The 20,354-nt window shown below is 41.7% G+C and overlaps 1 protein-coding gene across 1 annotated transcript in view; it reads left to right on the plus strand.

Annotated features, from left to right (window-relative positions):
• The window catches only part of MYOM2 (myomesin 2), a 132,684-nt gene that overhangs the window by 7,804 nt on the left and 104,526 nt on the right, over positions 1-20,354 (plus strand). The window contains exons 2-7 of the mRNA XM_061622899.1: positions 6,569-6,695; positions 10,336-10,461; positions 10,928-11,056; positions 15,830-15,971; positions 16,101-16,258; positions 19,182-19,274. Coding sequence (XP_061478883.1) covers positions 6,589-6,695; positions 10,336-10,461; positions 10,928-11,056; positions 15,830-15,971; positions 16,101-16,258; positions 19,182-19,274 — 755 coding nt within the window. The 5' untranslated portion in view covers positions 6,569-6,588. The remainder of the gene's footprint in view (positions 1-6,568; positions 6,696-10,335; positions 10,462-10,927; positions 11,057-15,829; positions 15,972-16,100; positions 16,259-19,181; positions 19,275-20,354) is intronic.

Here is a 20,354-nt window from a genome sequence, read left to right on the forward strand (position 1 = left end):
TAGCGAAACAAGATAAAATCACAAAAAAACCCAAAACACAATATAAAAGAAACATTAAAAAAAAGAGTCAAAATACTAAAGCAGAAGTAGAAGCACTGAATACAAAACAGACAATTACAGAATTAAAGTAACAATTTGAAAAAGCTGGGGGAACAAAAAAGGGTCGGCCTGGCACTGAAAAGACATCAAATTAGGTGCCAGGCAAGCCTCTCTGGTGAGAGTGTACCAGAGATGAGGGGCCACTGCTGAGAAGGCCCTTTCTCTTGTAGTCACTTGCTGTACCTCAGCTGGTGGGGACACTCCAAGAATAGCGTCCAGTGATGGCCTCATGGTACAGGCAGGTACATAAAAGGAGAGGCAATCCTTCAGATACTATGGCCCAAGGCCATGAAGGACTTTAAAGATCAAAACCAAGTTAATCACTGCTTTGAACTGGGTCTGGAAATGGACTGGGAATATTAACTTTAAAGGCCATTATTTGAATTTTAACACATTCAAAATCCATTGACATTTTTATTCCATAAGAGCTATTTTTTCCAACAGCCATCATTGTTACAATAGATCTAGATTTGGGTCTGATCCTTCCCAGGCCTCCCAGGATGCAATTTCACAAGTAGAAGTATAGAATACTTTTCCTTGCACAGCCCCAGCCTGTGAGCAGGGAATATTATCACAAGCAGAAGTAAACCAAGCAGGGTAGGAGGAATTTACACATGAGGACTATCCAAGGTCATGGCTTCAGGGATTCCCTGCTTGCATGTAAAGAGGTCTAAGCATTACAACATCACAGTCTGCTCGATCAGTACACACTTGGCACGGCCATAGTGTGGTAAGGAGGGCTCCACTGGGGACGTGGGTGCAAGCAGCACTGTACACCAGTCCTCAGTCTGCATTTCCATGTGTAGAAACTTCCACAGACACTCTGTGTGCTGGGTAAGGATTTGATGTAATGGCATAAACTTTATCTGAGAACTGACTATGTGGGGGGGGGAGGCCTGTGTGTGACTTTTCTTTAAAATTTAAAGTAAACATTTGTTACATATGAATGTTTATTTTATCTGGCTTCTAATTTAAATCACCATATAGTATTTTTTATACAATATGGTGATTTTTAATTGTGTACAAATTTTAAATCACAGTCCTGTGCAATTATATGGTCTGATCTCATGCCCATTCTCTCCAGTCTGCCAGCTGGGCTGTATTCATGGATGAGTTGGTCTGCATTTCACCAATGTGAAACATGTCCATGTGGTCAGATCTGCATTTTAAACAAATGCTGAGAATAGCACTTTTTCTATAATGGAATTAGATTTGCTTACATTGTGGCAATGGAATTTTCATGAAAGCATCATCATGGCAAAATGATGGGGGCAGACCTACCTCACGGCACCTTTTTTCCACCCAATTGATTAGCGTAAATATGAACAATTTCAAAGGAGCATACCTTCATGTAACTTGTTTAGAAATAGGCATAGGAGTTCTTAGGAACATCATTAGGAATTAACAGTATACATCTAAGGCATGCTAAATCAGCAAATAAATGCTACAACTTGTGCTGTGGTGTTGCACAAGAAATACTAGAGTGTTGCATGCAACTGACTGAGTTTAAAGACTTCCAAAATATGTAATATATTCATAGACCTACTACATAGAATGCCTACATGCCACAAACATTTATTTGAAACAAGATATATCTAAGAATATCTTTTAGATATAAATATTTAAGTAACTATGTCAGACCTATCTTCCTTCTGAACTGAAACCCTTGTTTGTGTGCAACAAAATGGTATCTATGGCTGCGATCTAACCATGTCTACTTAGAAGTAAGTAAGTAAGTCCCACTGAATACAATGGAGTTTACTCCTAGGTAAGTGAGGTTAGGATTGCAGCCTAATTATATTTGCTCACGCTGGCCAGAAGACTGATAATGTGAAAAAGTTTGAGTCTCTACCTAGATTTTATTGGGCCCTTGATGTTCACAGAGTTGGGGGATGGTGGTAAAGGATTCTGCTTGCTTCGTCTTCCTTCTGTCTGTGGCTGCAGAAGAGTTAAGGAAAGCAGCGGGTCTCTTCTGTTTCTTGAATGACCTTGCAGCATCTCCTCCTCCTGCAGCAGTCTGACAAATGCACTTTGGCACTCTATCCCTCATAAAGAGTAAACTAACTATCAAGTTCCTGCTGTACACCATTTTTTTTTTTTTTTTACTGAGAGCAAGACTAAGATGTAGTATCCCTGTGGAAGCTGACCTAAGTTAGATCTTGAAGTTCTGGCCCAGGGTTCTTTTCAGACTTAGAAATGACTTTGGCCACTGCTGTAACTCAATCACCTCTGGTGGGGAATGTGACATTTGTTCAGCTCCTTATGGCAGTGCAACCTAGCCACTTAGGACAGGAAGTGAGGAAGTCCTCCATCCAATTAAAATTTCAGGTGGAATCTGGATGGGCATGATGCAATTATATGCACTGAGGTTTGGCCGGGACACCACATCCTCACAATTGCAAAAAAGAAGTCACATTAGATTTTGACTAAGCACAGATTGACAGTGGCTGTGCTAGCACAGTGGATTATTTTAATGCCTGGGAATTAGCTTAATGCTAATTCAGTGGGAAGTCTGTTACCAACAGAAAGGAGTTATGTTGTTTCCAGCAACTTTGCAGTCTCACTTATGACCAAACCCAACCATGCAATAGGATGACGATGATTGAAACAGTGGTTAAAATAAGCTGAGTGCTTTACAGAAAAGCCCCTTCCTGAAGGCTTGTAAGGACAAATGAGACACGAGGGAAGGGGTGATAGAAAGGAGAACCGAATATGTGAAATAATGCATCATTTATAAAGCATGGAGTTTTCATAAGAGTGAGCTATCATTCCAACTTAATTGAATTTTCTTTCCTTTTTTATTTTATTTTAAAAAAAGAGTGGATCCAGGGCCTGGTTTATGTCAGATGGCAATTGGAAGGAGTAGTCCTTTAGTGGACCTGCAGTATTCTCTGACCCTTGGCAGTTGTTCCAAGTCCAGGTCCCCAGCTCCACTGGGCAGACGAAGCTGTGGGTGGATTCAGATTAGCTGATGACAGAACATTTTTCTGTACTGAGTAAAATGAAGCAATATTTTATTGAGACCTGCTTGTCGTTGCAATTTGAGAATGTTTCAAAGAGATTGGGAGTATGTGGATGTTAGAAAACTTCTGTATGGCAAGAGGTGTGGAGGAACACAACCTAACAAGCACATATTCCTTTGGAACACAAAGTTATCTTGAGGTGGCTGAAGGGATGTGGCGACAGAGGAAAGAGTACTGTATTAACTTCAGTGATTTATATCCCACCTCTCAGGTTACAAATCAAGGTGGTTTACAAGTGGGATTAAATTACATTTTTAAAAACCACAATAAACAAAACTGAGATATAAAAATTCATGAGCATCCTTTGCACAGGGCAGTTGATGCCAAGTGACCTTGTTGGTGGTGGTGAGGGAAAATCTGACTAGAGCAGACTCTGAGATGGCATTTGCCAGCATCCTTTTCTCTCCAGGAATACTTTCCATCGAGTCATTGATGGTAGATGGCCCTGTGGGGCCAGGAGGGGAAAGTCCAGTTGGTATGGCCTAGAGGTAGGCTTCATCTGCATCCCCCTCTGCTAAAATCCTTCCCACAGGACAACTAATGGTAGATTGCCCTGTGGGAGAGGGATGGGAAAGTCTAGCTGGGATAGGCTCTGAGGTGGTTTGTCTCCTTAATGCCCCTTCTGTGCCTGTCTCCTGAAGGGAGAACAGTGGATCAGTTCAGTGCTTGATAAGGTAAAGAAACAGTGTCTGTGGAGAATAGGTATTTAGTCATGGGAAGGCAGTAAGAGTACAAGGTGATGTGGGTGAATGACAGAGAATGGCCAACAGTATCCAGATATAGATAGAAATGGACTACCTTCAAGTTGATTCTGACTTATGGTGACCCTATGACTAAGGTTTTCAAGGTAAGCGGTATTCAGAGGGGGTTTACCATTGCTTTCCTCTGAGGCTGAGAGGCAGTGACTTGCCCACAGCCACCCAGTGAGCTTCATGGCTGTGTGGGGATTCGAACCCTGGTCTCTCAGGTCGTAGTCCAATACTCTAACCACTACACCACACTAGCTCTCATCCAAATATGTTACTAAAATATCAAAGTGTGTGTGTGTGTGTATAAACTGATTGGGAAGAAAAGCAAATGATGCCTCACTTTTTCTATTTGGATTCAAATTTAATCCTACAGAACTATTAGTTAGCAGTCAGTAAAAACTCATCAGAGGCAAAATTCTGCCCTTTTAAATACTGTAAGTGCCACTAAAATGTTATATATTTCTTGCATGGGAAATACTTCACAGTCGGAAAAAGCATGAAACTTGTGGAGGGTGAACCAGTATTAATATTCTTTTGTCCTATCCATTATAGACCAGAGATGGCATAAATGAAAAGGCTTTGGCAAAATGAGCCTCTGTGATTCAGAATTGGCTGTTATAGGGTAAACAACAACATTCAGTGCTGGCTCTAGGCATTACTGGGCCCTTGGGCATCAGCCTGCCTGGGCCTGTGGTGCCATAGCTCAACACCTCCCATACAGGCTGTGCGGGGCTAATAAGCCTTCCCACACGCCCCACCTACCTCTCGTGTCATGTGAATGACATGCATAGTGTGCATGCCTGCCATCAACCAAGATGGCAGTGGGGGCATTAGCCCTTTAGGGAAGCCCCAGCCACCATCTTGGGTGATGGCAGGCATGTGTGCATGGCATTCACATTGATGGGAGAGGTAGGTGGTGTGTGTGGGCAGGCTTATTATTATTGAAGCCTACATTGTCTGTATTGGGGCTGTGTGGCTGTGAGCTCCTTCTCTGCGATCCACGGCAGGGTCGGGTTGCAGAACCCGACACTGCCACAGATCATGCAAGAGGAGCACCACTCTCCTGCCCTAAGAAAGGGTCCTTTAGGGGGCCCTCTGGGCTGCAAGGGCTCATGGCCAGGGCCCAACCTGGCTGCCCTTTGGCACTGGCCCTGACAACTCTTGAGTGTTTTTCAGAGATGAAAACTGTTCAGCTAATCCTGTCTCAACAGCAAATAAAAAAATAATAAATTTAACCAAAAGTTACACACACAAGTTCTGTGTAATATGGGCCTCTTGGGTGAGCAGAAGGTAATTTATCTGTCTAAGCAGAAAGAGACACCCATGAGGAGGCCCAGCCTCTTTCTGACATATGCTGCATAGAGCGAAGTTATAATGTGCTAATCAAGCAATGCCTCCACCAGGAGATAAATATGGTTTGTTTGGAACTGCATTTTACATCTCGGGTTGATGCCAGTGCCACTCTCTGAATTAACTCTGGCCCTTCTGGACCCATGCAGTTACCTTTACAGGTTCTGTGTCTGTCTGTCTGGTCTCTCTCTGTGTGTGTCTGTTTCAATGAAGGTTGAACCCTAAAGAAACTTGGGTCAGCATTTGAAATCATGCCATGAAGGGTGGGTGTCTTACATGCATCTTCATTATTCAGTGGGACTGGTCCATCTAGACAGTTGTGACTAAAGACCTATTGAAACCCATGGGATGACTCTGAAACAACTAATCTTAAATTCTGTTGCATTAGTGGAACATACAGTCCCATTCTATGTATGTTTACTGAATAATGTTCAGTGAGGATTATTCTCAACTCTCAAGTAAGGGTGCATAGGATTCGAAGTCTGTAGGTGGATTGTAGTCACTGACTGTAGCAGGGATGGTTGGCCTATGGCTTATATCCAGGCCCCGCCAGGTATGCGTAGCCCCCCCAGTCCCTCACAACTTAATTTCTGTCTAATTGAAAAGTTTAATTATACAATAAAATAATAAAATAATTGATTGCTGCTGAAGGTCCCCTGCTGTAACGCCATGATACCAAAACGTTTTTTATGCCCTCCATCTTCCATTTTAATTTCCTTCAAAATATTTTTTAAAAATGCATTTTTTTACTATAGGTCCCCCACTGTGATGCCAAAACTTTTTTTGTGCCCCCTCCCAGTCTGTCATAATAATTAAATTATTTATTAATTTAATAATATTAAAAATAATATTTTTAAAAACAAAATTGAATAATGAGTGAAGAAAGGATTTTAAAAAGCATGGAATAGTTGATGGGGAACCCTTTAGGAAGGTAGCTTTGAGAACTGTACTTCTTGCCACCCCCACTTTTACATGTGGCCCCCGAGAGTTGACCATGGATCAGAAAAGGTTAGCCATCTGGATTATAATATTGTAATATGCACATGGGAATGATCCATTGGAGATTGCTTGCTGCAACTTAAGTTGTAGTACACCCCACTGAATGCAGTGGGACTTACTTGCAATGAAACATGCATAGGGTTTGACTGTATGTCTCCTTGCATGTGATCCTAAATATTTAGTCAACTGTGTTTGATGGTATCTGCCATCATATTAACTGATGCAGCAGTTGGCACTCTCTACCTATTTCTTTGGTGGTGCAGCCCATTCCAGTGCCAGGTATTAATGTAAACAATAAAATGTGCTGAAAGACCCAGTTAAACATGACTGTCATTGTTTAATTTACAGGAGCAGTAGTGAATTCCAAGATGTCATCTAAGAGAATGCCATTCTACCAAAAGAGACACAAACACTTTGACCAGTCCTATCGCAACGTTCAGACTAGATATTTGCTCCAGGAATATTCAGCAAGAAGGTAAGTACCGTACTTTTCACTCCCATATGACAATAATGTAGGCCTACACAACTTTTGACCCATGACACTAAACCAAATGGAGGATTTGCAATAAGCATCTTATTTTTGCTAATTTTTGCTAATTGTTTGGGACTGTTAAACAGGCCTGTTAAACATGTGGTAGGCTGCAATATATGACTGGTAGGTTAGATTTGGCTTGGTGGGTCAGCACACGTTGTGCACACGTGGCCTAATGACTCAGTCCTTTGAGCCAATATGACAGCTCATAGGACTGATTTTAAGGGCTCCCGAGTTGTGCTACAACCTGCCCCTTGCCACTTATATGGTACAAGGATTTATTTAGATATTCCTATCCCATCTTCCTGTCCTAAACATGATCTTCAATATGGCTACCGATGATAACAAAAACAATACCAATATCTCCATAAAGCAATGAAGACAAAAACTAAACTCTATGCAAAGGTGCTTATGCATGGCATGCAATGCCATAATAAAGGTTTTAGGCTTCAAGAAGCCACATGACTCCTTGCAGCTTCTGTTTTCAGGTTTTTTTTAAAAAAAAAGTTTGAGTAGTGAAACAGTTTTTCTGGAAGATGAAACTCAACTTTTATTTGATGGAACATAACATTTGACTTTTCTAACCTCTCAGAGACATATCCAATTCATATCACTGTTTGACATAAAAATCTGGCTTTTTAATAACATTGAATATAGAAATAAATTGTTCCAATTGCTTGTGAATTTCCTTATCATTGTGTCCACATTTACATCTTCAATAGGGACCGAGTTCTTATTACTTATGTCTTGAGTGTACACTTTGGCTTCAGGAGGGAACTCATGTAATTGAATACTTCTCCATATAAAAACCCTGCACTTTGGACCAAACTAGATGAGTTTTTTTTTAAAAAAGTAAATTGCAGGAGCATTGCTCAATCTGGATTGGGACCTTGATGTGTGGGGGTAGGAGACTTTAACCTTTTGCCTCCCCACTATGTTCCAGATTCAGATTGGGCACTCTGTGCCTGCTATTTGCATTGGGAAAAAGTTCCCGTTCCCATTCCCTCCAGTAGGAGCTTTTATTCCAATGCAAAGAGCAGGTATGGAGATCCCAATCCTGACTGGAACCACAGTGGGAGGCAAAGGCTTAAAGCAGATGTAGCCAATGTGTACCCTCCAGATGTTATTGGACTATATCTTCCATCATCCCTGACCATGAGCCATCCTGGCTGAGGCTAATAGGCATTGGAGTCCAACTTCTGAGGAGTGCCACATAGGAAGACTTTAGTCCGTTCCTCTGGATTAAAGCCTCCCTAAGACTCACAACATTGGTGATCACTCGTGGCCGAGTAAGATTGTCTTCCAGGGTAAGGTCTTTAACAGGGGGTCCGTAAGTGACTGTGGAGGCCAATTCTGGATCCACATAGCCTCCCACAGTGAGGACATAGGTTGCCAGATGGAAGATGGTCACTATGAGGATTTGCTTGACGTGGCTTCCCCTTAGCTGGTTTGTCCCTTTCACCCTGTACTCGTGCTTCTTCAAAGTCCATAGCACCTTTGATAATGGCCGACCTCCAATTGGGACGCTCATGGGCCAAGGCTTCCCAGTTCTCGATGCTCATGTTACATTTTTTTAGATTAGCTTTGAGAACATCTTTAAACCTCTTGCTGTCCACCAATATTTATTTATTTATTTATTTATTGTGGGACTTGTTAGTCGCCCATCTGGCTGGCAAGCCAGCCACTCTGGGCGACGTACACAATAAAACAGTATATAAAACAGATAAAAATTTAAAAACACAGTAAAACTAGCCCGTTCCAAAAGCCTGCCTAAAAAACCAGTTCTTCAGGGTCCGGCGGAAGCTCATTATAGACGGGGCATGGTGTAGATCAGTTGGGAGAGAATTCCATAGGGTGGGGGCCACAATTGAGAAGGCCCTCTCTCGAGTCCTCACCAGTCTAGCTGTTTTGACAGGTGGGATCCAGAGAAGGTCTTCTGAGGCTGATCTTGTTGAGCGGCATCCCTGTCGATGCTGGAGGCGCTCCTTCAGATTAGCTGGGCCACAACCGTATAGGGTTTTAAAGGTTAAGACCGTTTTCCATCCTTAAGTTGGGAGTAAAGTAGTTGCTTTGGAAGACAGTGATTAGGCATTCGAACAACATGGCCGGTCCAGCGAAGTTGGTTGATTCAGATCAGGGCCACCATGCCTGTAATTTACTTTTAAAAAGCCATTCATGCCATTGCTTATTGCATAAATGGCATCACATGCAGTCTGGCTCTTAGAAAACTAAGCATCAGGGAGAAGGATTCCTTTCATAATCAACACAGATTTATCACTTCAGACAGAACGTGGCCTGTTAGTGGGATTTTCAGATAAACTTGATGTTTATTGATTACTAACATCCTCATACCCAACATTGCTTGGGAATCAAAGAAATCAAAAAATTAGTGCAGGTTTGAAAGGTTCATTCTGCCACCTTGGTTCAAAATGGCATCCAATTGTATCAATGCACTGAAAAAAGCCTGCTTATTGATCTCAAGAACCATCATGCAAAATTTGGTTATAGTGTCTTAAGAGATATCCAAATACAAAGTGAATAAACAAACAGCTTTCCAAAATATATAGTAGATTCCTGTAGATGCTTTTGAAGTTTAGATTTGCCTCCCCTTCCCCCCCCACCTCAAATTTATGTTTTTGGCAATTTAACTGCCTTGCAGTGGACAGCTATGGACACTGAGGGCTCTTCCATCCAAAATCTTCTGTCATAGGTTTTGGTGGGGTCATGCTTTCTTGTAGCACGGCCTCATTTTCTGGGTGTTAACTGGAAATATTAGTGTCATACCAGTTATATGAGAAGTTTGACTCCTCCTTGTTCAAATAGTTAAGAAAGGTGAATGGAAATGTTGTGACCTTCGAGACATACTGCAGTACCAGCAGAGATGTAGTGATAAATATTTGAAGTGCAGAACCTCAGTAAACTCCATTAAACTCCATGTGCTTACTTTTACCATTGCTAGCATGAAGCGGGAACCCCATCAAAGAAACAAAAAGAAATATACAGCCTTTGCTTGATTATTTTCCTCATTCTCTGACTTCCTCTAGGCCAAACTGTCATAAAATCAAGTTAAAAGCCTCATTATCACTTCATTCACTTGCCGGAACAAGGAGGTTCCATTCAGTTCCCCTTGTGTGCTGGCAGATGACATCATTGTTTCTGCTCTGGAAAAGGTCCCTAAGCTGTGCCCCCCTGGTTCCCCATCACTACACTATTGAAGTCTTAATGCTTCTACTGGTAAAGGGTGGTTTGTTAGGTTGTCAGTTCAAATTCAGATTTGTACTGAAGAAGCCCCAGCCCCTTTGTACCTCTAAGTTGACTGGGATCACTGCCTATCTAGTCTGAAATAGTGGTGACTTTTATAGCGGCTTGGATAGCCTCTCCTCCACTTTAATGATGGGCAAAAGAAAATTCAAAACTTACATGTACATTTCATGTATGCAAGTGAGCCACTTAGAGCCATTTTGGCACATAAGCAGTATATAAAGAAATAAATAAAGGTAACTGGTATTTGGTTTGCCCAGCAAGACATGAAAATCTTAACCCTGCATTTTAAAAAGTTATTCTCATTACTTTGCATTTGAAGGGCTGCGTCTAGACAGGCTGCTTCCTATCATATATCTTCTAACCTGGGAAGGACAACATGTAGACTCTGTGCCAGGAGACCTTATCGTACCTCATTTGAAGAGGAGGAAGAACCCAGGGAGGCAAGGTAAAGCTTTCTTTAGTCAGTTTATCGCTGTATAATACATTGATGGAAGTGGTGGTGAAAAAGATTCTAGTAATGCACGGGAAGCTGCCTTGCACCAGGTCAGACTATTTGTCCATCTAGACTGGCCTACTGCTCAGATTTGTACTGAAGAAGCCCCAGCCCTTTGTACCTCTAAGGTGACTGGGATCACTGCCTATCTAGTCTGAACTAGTGGTGACCTATATAGCTGCTTGGATAGCCTCTCCTCCTCCACTTTAATGATGGGCAAAAGAAAATCCAAAACATACACGTATATTTATATAAGTGAGCCATGACGAAAAGCCATAAAAGCAGTTAGAGCCATTTTGGCACATAAGCAGTATATAAAGAAATAAATAAAGATAACTAGTATTTGCTTTGCCTAGCGAGACATAAAAATCTAAACACTGTACTTTTAAAAGTTATTCTCATTACTTTGCATTTGAAGGGCTGCATCTAGACAGGCTGCTTCCTATCATATATCTTCCAGCCTGGGAAGGACAATATGTAGAATCTGTGCCAGGAGACTTTATCATACTTCATCTGAAGAGGAGTTGCAAGAATCCAAGGTGGCCAGGTAAAGCTTTCTTAAGACAGTTTATCGTTGTATAATGCAGTGATGGAAGTTGGGGCGAAAAAGATTCTAGTAATGCATAGGAAGCTGCCTTGCACCAGGTCAGACTATTTGTCCATCTAGACTGGCCTACTGTTAACCCCCACCCACCCACGCACACTTGTTGCTTTGTCTACTTTTGCCTCTGGACCTACCCACCACTGACACATGGGCCCTGGAAGATTGCCTAGAAGGGAATGTGGCCCTCAGGATGGAAAAGATTCCCCGTTCCTGTCCTAGAGAGAGGTAGGCTAGCAGAAATAAATAAATAAAGAGTAGAAGAAACTAGGGGCTTAGGGGGGAAAGGAGGTAGAGTCTAAGAAGGCAGGAGACCAAGAGAAAGGGCTAGAGAAGAAAGGACTGTTGGAGAGGAAAGAGGTTGGTCAAGATGAATGAGGAGAAGGGCAGGAAGGAATCTGAGAGGATCATCAAGAGAGAGAATGGGCAGAGAAGAGAACTGCAGAAGTGAAGGAGGGGTGAAACTCTCTTTTTTAATTTAAATACCCATTTAGATCTTTGCCTGCAATCTCCTTTTTTCCTTCCAGTTTTCATCTAGAGTGCTTTTGTGTTTCTCTAGTGCGAAAGAATCATGTTGTGTCATGCACACCACTAAATGTGCCTTGGGGCATTTTTATAACAGCCAGCTAAAGGATCCTCCCCACTTCCCCATCAAAGAGACAAGAAAGGAAATGGCTTCCTACCTTAAGAACCTCTTCAGTGCTCAAGAGAAGGTTTACTGGCAGAGCTATCAACATGACAAGACACTTGTAGTGTCCTTTTTTCTTCCATTAATTTATTAGCTCTGGAAACCTAAAGCATTGAATGTCTCGTAAATCTTATGGTTGACATATGCCAGTACTGAAAATAGACTTAAACATTGAATTAAGTGTGAATCTGCACTGAAATGTGTGTGTGTGTTTTAAGCAACTGTCCTTGCTAAATGCCGAAACTATATGTTTAGACAACTTACTCATAATATAGATATCGCATCCTATTTATCATCAGGGGGATTTTAAGGTGACAACTCAATTTCAGCCAAGAGATGTACTCCTGTAATAAAATATGCTGACAACCCAATTCCTGTTTTGTGTGAGTGGCTGAACACCCACTGACGTACTGTACAACAAATACACCAGAGACATGGACATGTATTATGAAAGGTACAGTTATGGAGATATCGCCACTCTTCCCTTCAGACAAGATAAGGGTCCTCAAGCTACCTGTTGGTGGCCTCTTGACATTGCGGTGGGTGGAAGATGGACACTGATCTTGGTTTAAATAATAAATCTAAATTTGAAGATCTAGTCTATTCTATTATAAGGAAATAAATACTGACTGTAAAAACCAGGACATGATTTCATACGGTACTATTCCAAACTGGTTGCCATTACTGTGCTAACCTTCTGTAATTAGCTCTTACGATGCATTAGTAACATGAGAAAGTTTAGCATCACATAGACAGGCTGAGTCAGAAGGGTACTTCCCAACCTTAAATCAGTGGCCTCAATGGAGAAGGGATAGGCGTATCCATAGGATTTGGTGTGACATAAACAAATTTTAGACTAACCACACAATAGGAATCTGAACAGTGACTGAAAGAAGGATAAACAATGGGCAGAGCAATCTAACTGCAGTGGTCAGTGGAGAGTCTTTGGTTCAAGTACAGACATATTGTAGCACCGAGGATGGAAGATGAGTGTATGTGCTTGTGTGTGGGGGGAAGGTTTTACCCAGATTATTCTGATGCTCTCACCAGAATTATGGGTGAGAATAATTCACCATAATGGGAGGGAAATTAAGCATGCCAGTTCCAGGACTGGCATCATTTTCTTGTCATGGTGGGACTGTTCTAAGAGACAAGGGGGCATTGGATCCTGTAGATCCAAGTCCTCCCTCAGTCCATCCCCAGAACATCTCTTTTTTCTCCCTTGCACTATCATAGCACCAAAGGCTGAAGGAGAAAGACCACAGAGGTTTTTGTAGCCACCATGAGGAGACCTTTGAGGGCACACCTCTTTCTCCACAGGCTGAGAAGGAGATCTGTTCTGACTATGCCATAACTGAACAACAGAAAGTGTGAGTTTGCAGTCTCATTGTGGAATGTTCCCTTATTCAGTATACTGCATAATTTGTTGAGTATTTAAACTGAAGTTCATCTTAAAGATGGGGGTTGTACACCCCTCTCCTGCCCCCAGTGTGATTCAGAAATAGGTTGGATATGCCTGGCTATTTACCCAGATATCTGAACTAAGTCTTGATATTTCAGAAATCTGAAATGGTATTTTCAGTGTCTGAAATACCAACCTCTGGTGCTTAAATTGATTCTAGGCTGTTTGTGCAGGCTTGTCACCATGCTTCTTAGTGATCTGGCTTCTTCAGGGGCTTCATGCGGTAATTCATTCCTCTCAGAATAGGAGTACTTTATAGATGTTCCAATAATTTTTGGTAAATTGTTTTCCAGTGGAGATGGCCTTACCATGAAGTGAGGTGTGGGGCAACTCAGGCAATGGGTTTGGGTGCTGGCATACTGGGAATCTGTCTCCCTGAAAAGTTATCTCATATAAGCCCCATTGAAATGTTTACTTCAATTAAGCTTGTGCAGTACAACTTCATGGTAGATTTTGCTTCATGTTAATTAGTTCTGTATCCATTTAGAGTACTTGAACAAAACGTTAGACTTAGACTATCTGTATATTTCCTCTGCAGGGAAATGGCAGCTTTTTGGGGGGTGGGGACAGGGCAGAGAACTATTTAAATCAAGTAAACAACATGAGTGAAAGGATTAAGGCCTTCCCCAGGACTGTGGTCTGAGCTCTGATTTGTATCCTTCTTCCTGGCCACTATTGTGTGAACTTGGGAGATCTTGATTATGGATCTCCCATGACACATCTAGATGTGCCTTAAAACACAGTATGAAGTTTGGGTATATAAAGCAGTTCTGGCAGAAAAATAATAAAAATCTAAGCCGAGTTGCTCAAATCCCATTTTTTAATCTCACCAAGCCCTCAACCACAGTCTGACTTAATATAAGTACACATAAACCAAAGAAGAGTCCAGCTAGATCAGGCCAAAGGCCCATCTAGTCCAGCATCCTGTTTTCACAGTGGCCAAGCAGATGCCTATGGGAAGCCTGAAAGCAGGATGTGAGTACAACACTCTGCTTGTGCTTCTCAGTAACTGCTATTCAGATGCATACTGCCCCAGACCTGGCTTGCTTCAGATTCAATGAAAGGGACTCTGGCTCACTAACAATTACCTTATTCTCTGTTGCTGGGCAAGGCAACTGCATTTTTGCAAGGCCCAAAGTAATGGCATGAGATTGGTACAGAGCTATTGGATAGGAGTCTGTAAAGGCAAGAAAAGAAAAGAAAAAAGCACCTCTTTGTTTAAAACCCATGGACTTACTTATTTAAGAGATTCTTTAGGGCCATGACCTTACAAGGTGGCTCCAATATATAAACAAAAGAACCTAAGTCATGTTTGTTAACTTCATTGGGTCTGCTCTGAGTAAGTCCAGCATTGAATACCACCCAATACATCACTGAACTCTGTAAAACAGCAAAAAAGTCGGACAACAATCAAATTATCAATAACAACCCACATTTACCCTGCAATCCTACACATGCCTACTTGGAAGGAAATTCAATTGACTTCAGTGGGGCTTACTTCCAGGTAAGTGGGTATAGGATTGCAGTCTTAATGTTTAATTTTCTTTTAGCAGCATTGATAAAAGCTGTATCAACAGATTTCCCCTCCCCCTTTTTTGGAAATAGGTCTAAGCAAAATGATGTGTATGAGCAATTTGGTAGACATGATGGAAATCATAGGGCACTCTGTGTTGTTCTTGAAAGCACTGGTGAACACTCCACTTATACTTGAAGGCTAAAGCATAAGGCATGTTACTGGAAAGCCATGCTTGGCAGTGTCCTCCTTGAAATGCTTTTTTCACACAATCTATGAAGTGTTGGGGCATGGCAGGAAAAGTAGAACAGTGACAGTAGGCTCTGCTCTTGACCTACATGCATTCAATATACTGCATGAGCAGGCCTCATGGGTGTACAAACTGTGCATGTGTAAACATGCCTGTATGATTGGGCACCCATCACCAAGGATCTGCGAGCTCATGTGGTGCAGTGGCTTGAGTGTCGGATTGGAAAGAACGAGGTTCAAATCCCCATTTAGCAATGGAGCTCATTGGGTGGCCTTGGGCCAGTCACTATTCCTCAGTTTAACCAGCCTCACAGGCATTTTGTAAGAATAAAGTGCGTGTTATACTCCACATGAACAAGTTCCTTGGAGGAAAGGTGGGATATAAATGTAATTAGATACTTACTGAATATGGGTAAGCTGCTGTGGGGCCTGCCACCATGACCTGACTCCCCTGCCAGTTAGCTTTCAATAATCTTAGATAGATTGCATGAAAAGTTTTGGCTAAGCCGTACACAAACAAGTTCCCATTAACATTGATGGAGTCATTCCAGCCAGTACCAGTTAAGGTCTGATTAGGAGAGTGACTTACTATGAACGAAGAAGAAATTGGAATGCCTGTGCATCTGTCCTTCAAGGTCTTCTTGCATTATTATAGTTCAGAGTACCGAATCTGCATCTCCTTAATGCCACTAATGAGACATCATAACCCTCATTTGCCTGCTGTAGAGTTGCAGTAACCATATGAAGGCTTTGATGCTGGGTTAATCCTATATAATTCTCTCCCCTTCCCCCCCCCCGATCATGCAGGAGTCATGAGCAAAAGTCTCAGCACTGGAGTGAACTGAGGAGGGCCCGGTTTGTCACTGATTTGGCTGCTTTGGAAGATGAGGTGCACGCAGCCAGGCATCTTGCTAGAGAACAACTGGATAAAATCACCATACAGAGGATGGTACTGTAAGAGGGTCTTTGCTCCTTTCTTAGTTTGTGGGCATGCTCAAAGTTCTTCTTTGCTGCAGACATCAGGACTATCTAGTTCTCTCCTCCTATTTATTTTAATTTTTGTCCTCTTCTGTTACAGGTAGAAGAAAAGATGGCTTTGGAAAGGTATACAGTTGAAGAGTCTATTAGCAGAGCCCCTGAAATTTTGGTACGGCTCCGGTCCCACACTATTTGGGAAAAGATGTCTGTCAGGCTTTACTGCACCATCCAGGGATTTCCCACTCCTATTGTACGATGGTAAGGCTTTGACCTTTCCAGGAATCTTAACATGGTGTGAAGCTTTTCTCATTTGGTAACTTCAGCCCAGTATTAAATGTCACATACATAATGGCTATGTTAAAAATGCTTTGTAATCCTCAAAGACATGCTCGATAGGCACTGTTGACACTGCAGTTAAAAGAATAGAAGGTCCAGGCTTTATATCGCAGACATACTCAATAGAGATTTCAGAGCACAAGATCTGTGGCACTCTGATCTAATGGTTTAGAAAAGAGGAAGGGAAGGTGTACTTTGTGCTCTTTAGCTGGCTTGTGTTACTCTACAAAACAGTGCATAGTCAAACTATGGAATTTGCTCCCACAAGATGCAGTAATGGCCACCAGCTTGGGTGGCTTTAAAAGAAGATTAGACAAATTCATGGAGGACAGGGCTATCAATGGCTACTAGCCATGATGGCTGTGCTCTGCCACCCTAGTCAGAGGCAGCATGCTTCTGAAAACCAGTTGCCGGAAGCCTCAGGAGGGCAGAGTGTTCTTGCACTCGGGTCCTGCTTGCGGGCTTCCCCCAGGCACCTGGTTGGCCACTGTGAGAACAGGATGCTGGACTAGATGGGCCACTGGCCTGATCCAGCAGGCTCTTCTTATGTTCTTATGTTCTTAGTGCTGTAAAACTCCCATTGATTTTAATGGAGCAACATAGCAGTCAAAGACCACTGTTTCTGGGGTACAATAAGAGTTAAATGTTGCAAAATCACCTAAGAAAATAATCACTAAAACCACTGGTGTAAGTGGTAGGGAAGGAGCAGTAGAGAAATGTGACCGCTGGAGTGATCTAAACCAGGGTAGGTTTAGACTTGGTTTTTTTTAAAACTGAAACCCTAAGATCCACCAGCTAGAACCTGGTGCCAAAGACATACATTTGAATTATAGAATTCTGAGCCCAGGAAATTATTTTGCCGACCAGAACTAAACTGTGTTCACAGTCCTTCCGCACTAATGGCTAATCATCCAAAACTCTCTTTATCTCAGCAGTATAATTTGGGAAGGGGTGATAATTTGTTGTTGCCATTGTTAAACAGTTGGGAGCTAGGAATCTTTGCTGATCTACTGCAAATCACTCAAAGATCTGCCAGTAGATCCTGCTCTACCTTCTGCCCAGTCCTGCTGTAAACATTCTGTAAGCTATGAATGAATTGTCTGGTGTTTCCTCCAGAGAAACATATCTTAATAAGAAGAAATAACTATAACTCATTCTTTCTGAGCATGTTCAGCAACAGCTCAAAAATCAAATGATAATATGCATATGTGCAACAGCCTTCACAGATCAAACACCACAGAGCTTTCATGTGATATAATCTTGGATCACTTTTCATCTGAAGACATTCACATATTCAGCTGAGAATCATCCAGTAATAAGACATTGACTGAAGAGGCACCAGCAATGTATCCACATGTGTGAATGCCATATGAAGTTAACCCTCATTTCCTTTGACTCTTGACTTGATTTCTCTTCAGAATATTTGGTAGTCATCTGTTTCCTGTGAAACCTATTCTCTGTTTCATTATTTCAGTCATGGACTGTTTGTGGCTTTTATGGCTTAATATTATATCTATCTTTGTTTTTATATAAAGTAATTAAGTCTTTGGAGCAATCTTAGTGATGTGTGAGTGATGTACTTCCATTGTGCTTCACAGTAGCAAATACGCTGCCTCCCACTAGCTGCCCATTGTTGCTATTCTGTAAATTTGCATGCATGGGAATGGCACCCTTTACCCCTTCCCACCTGTTATAGGAAGTTGCCTTCCATCAAGACCATTGGTCTGTCTAGCTTAGTATTGTCTACACTGACTGACATGGAAGCAGCTCTCCAGGATTTCAGCAGGTCTTTCTCTTCTGTACCTGGAACCTTCTGCAATCTACACATGTGCTCTACCACTCAGTTTCTGCCTTTCTTTTTTCCTATCATGCTTAAGACTGAGTAAGACAGGCTTAAGACTGAATAAAGACAGGTGATGGACAAAGACCAACACTAGCATAAAGCAAACAGGAAGGTCATGCTCTTTAAGAACATAAGAACATAAGAAGAGCCTGCTGGATCAGGCCAGTGGCCCATCTAGTCCAGCATCCTGTTCTCACAGTGGCCAACCAGGTGCCTGGGGGAAGCCCGCAAGCAGGACCCGAGTGCAAGAACACTCTGCCCTCCTGAGGCTTCCGGCAACTGGTTTTCAGAAGCATGCTGCCTCTGACTAGGGTGGCAGAGCACAGCCATCACGGCTAGTAGCCATTGATAGCCCTGTCCTCCATGAATTTGTCTAATCTTCTTTTAAAGCCATCCAAGCTGGTGGCCATTACTGCATCTTAATGTTTTCAGAAATTTCAGGGAGGATGTCATTGTGGGGAATGAGAAATTTACTGCATGGTATCTGTAATCCATTGGAGAAACAATCTTACGCAATCTCTGGAGCTCATAGAGCTGGAGGTCACGGATGAGTATCTAATGAGGTTATAGTATTCATTCAGTAAGCTTTTTGAATGGCTCCCAGCCATTGGAATGTCAATTGAGCCATTAAGCAGAGAATAACCTGCCTTCTTATGTGACTATTAACATAACCAATTAAAGTTTTGAGAGGCCGCACCTGGTGCGATTCCCTGTTAAGCAACTATTAAAGGGACAGAAGGTCTATCCTCCTGTGTGCTCAGTCATCCTAGTTAGACTGAGATGTTAGCCTAACTAAATGAGATGATGGAGATCCATGTATACTGCACATAGTTGCTGCATTTTTCCTATGGTATCAGTTCTACATTTGTGCAGGTCATTAAAAACTGAGCAAACAGCTTATGTCCTTACCCTTTTGTCTCCAAAACTGCATCAAATTCCTCCTTATTTACTGTTACAATTTGTTTATCAGTACAATTTGCTTTTTTCTCCCCCGTTTGTCAGGTATAAAAATGAAGAACTGATTACTCCTGCAAGTGAGCCTGGAAAGTACACGATTGAAAGCAAATATGGAGTGCATGTCTTGGAAATAAACCGGTAAGGGGTTTTCCTTTTTGGAGACACAGATTGTTATGTAAATAGTTAAATGTTGTCTATAAATATAATGTACTGTGCAACAATGACAGTAGGGGAATTCAGAAAATAGGTGAAGGGGCTATGTGGGCTAGCATGCTGTATTTTAAAATTGTTGTATCCTGCCCTGGGACCTTTGGGTGATTAGTAATAATAATAATAATAGCCCCACCCCCTTCATGCCCAGCAGCCATACCCTCTGCCGTCTGCATGTTTGACCCGTATGAAAGAGGGCTCTACATGAGGGATCCTGATTAGACTAGGATCCCCTTCGTGTCTATGAGCTCTGCGTATGTACATTTGTATGTGCACTGAGCACCAAACACGTGGATAGCAGGGATGTGTGATCACTGTGTGCATGGGGGACAATGGGATGGTGGTGGTCATCTGAACCCCCTAATGTGTTACATAAATCATATGGTCCTGTTACTAGGAGAGAGAAAAATGTCTATTGCAGTGATAAGCTTTTAGTGTGTCATGGCTTTTTTTCAATATCCAATGCTGCTGCTGCTGCTTTCATTACCTGAAAGTTAATTGTTTGAAGGAAAAGTAGGGAAAACTTTTTTCTTGGGGTTGGGAGGCCCTGCCGTGCAGCAGGATGAAGCAACTTGCTTCAGGCAGCACCATGTGAGGATGATAGAGGAAAGCAGGAATTCTGCAGCCAGATTTTTTTTTTTTTTTTTCAATAATTTTTATTCAGATTTTCATAAAACATACAAGACAAAATCATAAAACATTCAAAGACAAAAAACAAAATCAAAAATAGTTAAACAAAAAGAAAAAAAGAGAAAAAAAAAACAAAAATAAAAAATAAAGAGTAAAATATTGACTTCCCATTTGTCAAAGATCAAATCAGTTATAAGTCTATAATATATAACAATCCTGTCTCTTAAGTCATATTATAAAATCACTTTCCTCCAGTAGTTATCTTACTTAATCATCAAATCTCATAAACATTACTTTATTCTTTCCACAAAAAGTCAAAGAGAGGTTTCAATTCTTTAAGAAATATATCTATCAATTTTTTTTTCCAGATAAGCATAT

The sequence above is a fragment of the Rhineura floridana genome, chromosome 4, assembly GCF_030035675.1.
Source record: "Rhineura floridana isolate rRhiFlo1 chromosome 4, rRhiFlo1.hap2, whole genome shotgun sequence".
Taxonomy (NCBI): Eukaryota; Metazoa; Chordata; class Lepidosauria; order Squamata; family Rhineuridae; genus Rhineura; species Rhineura floridana.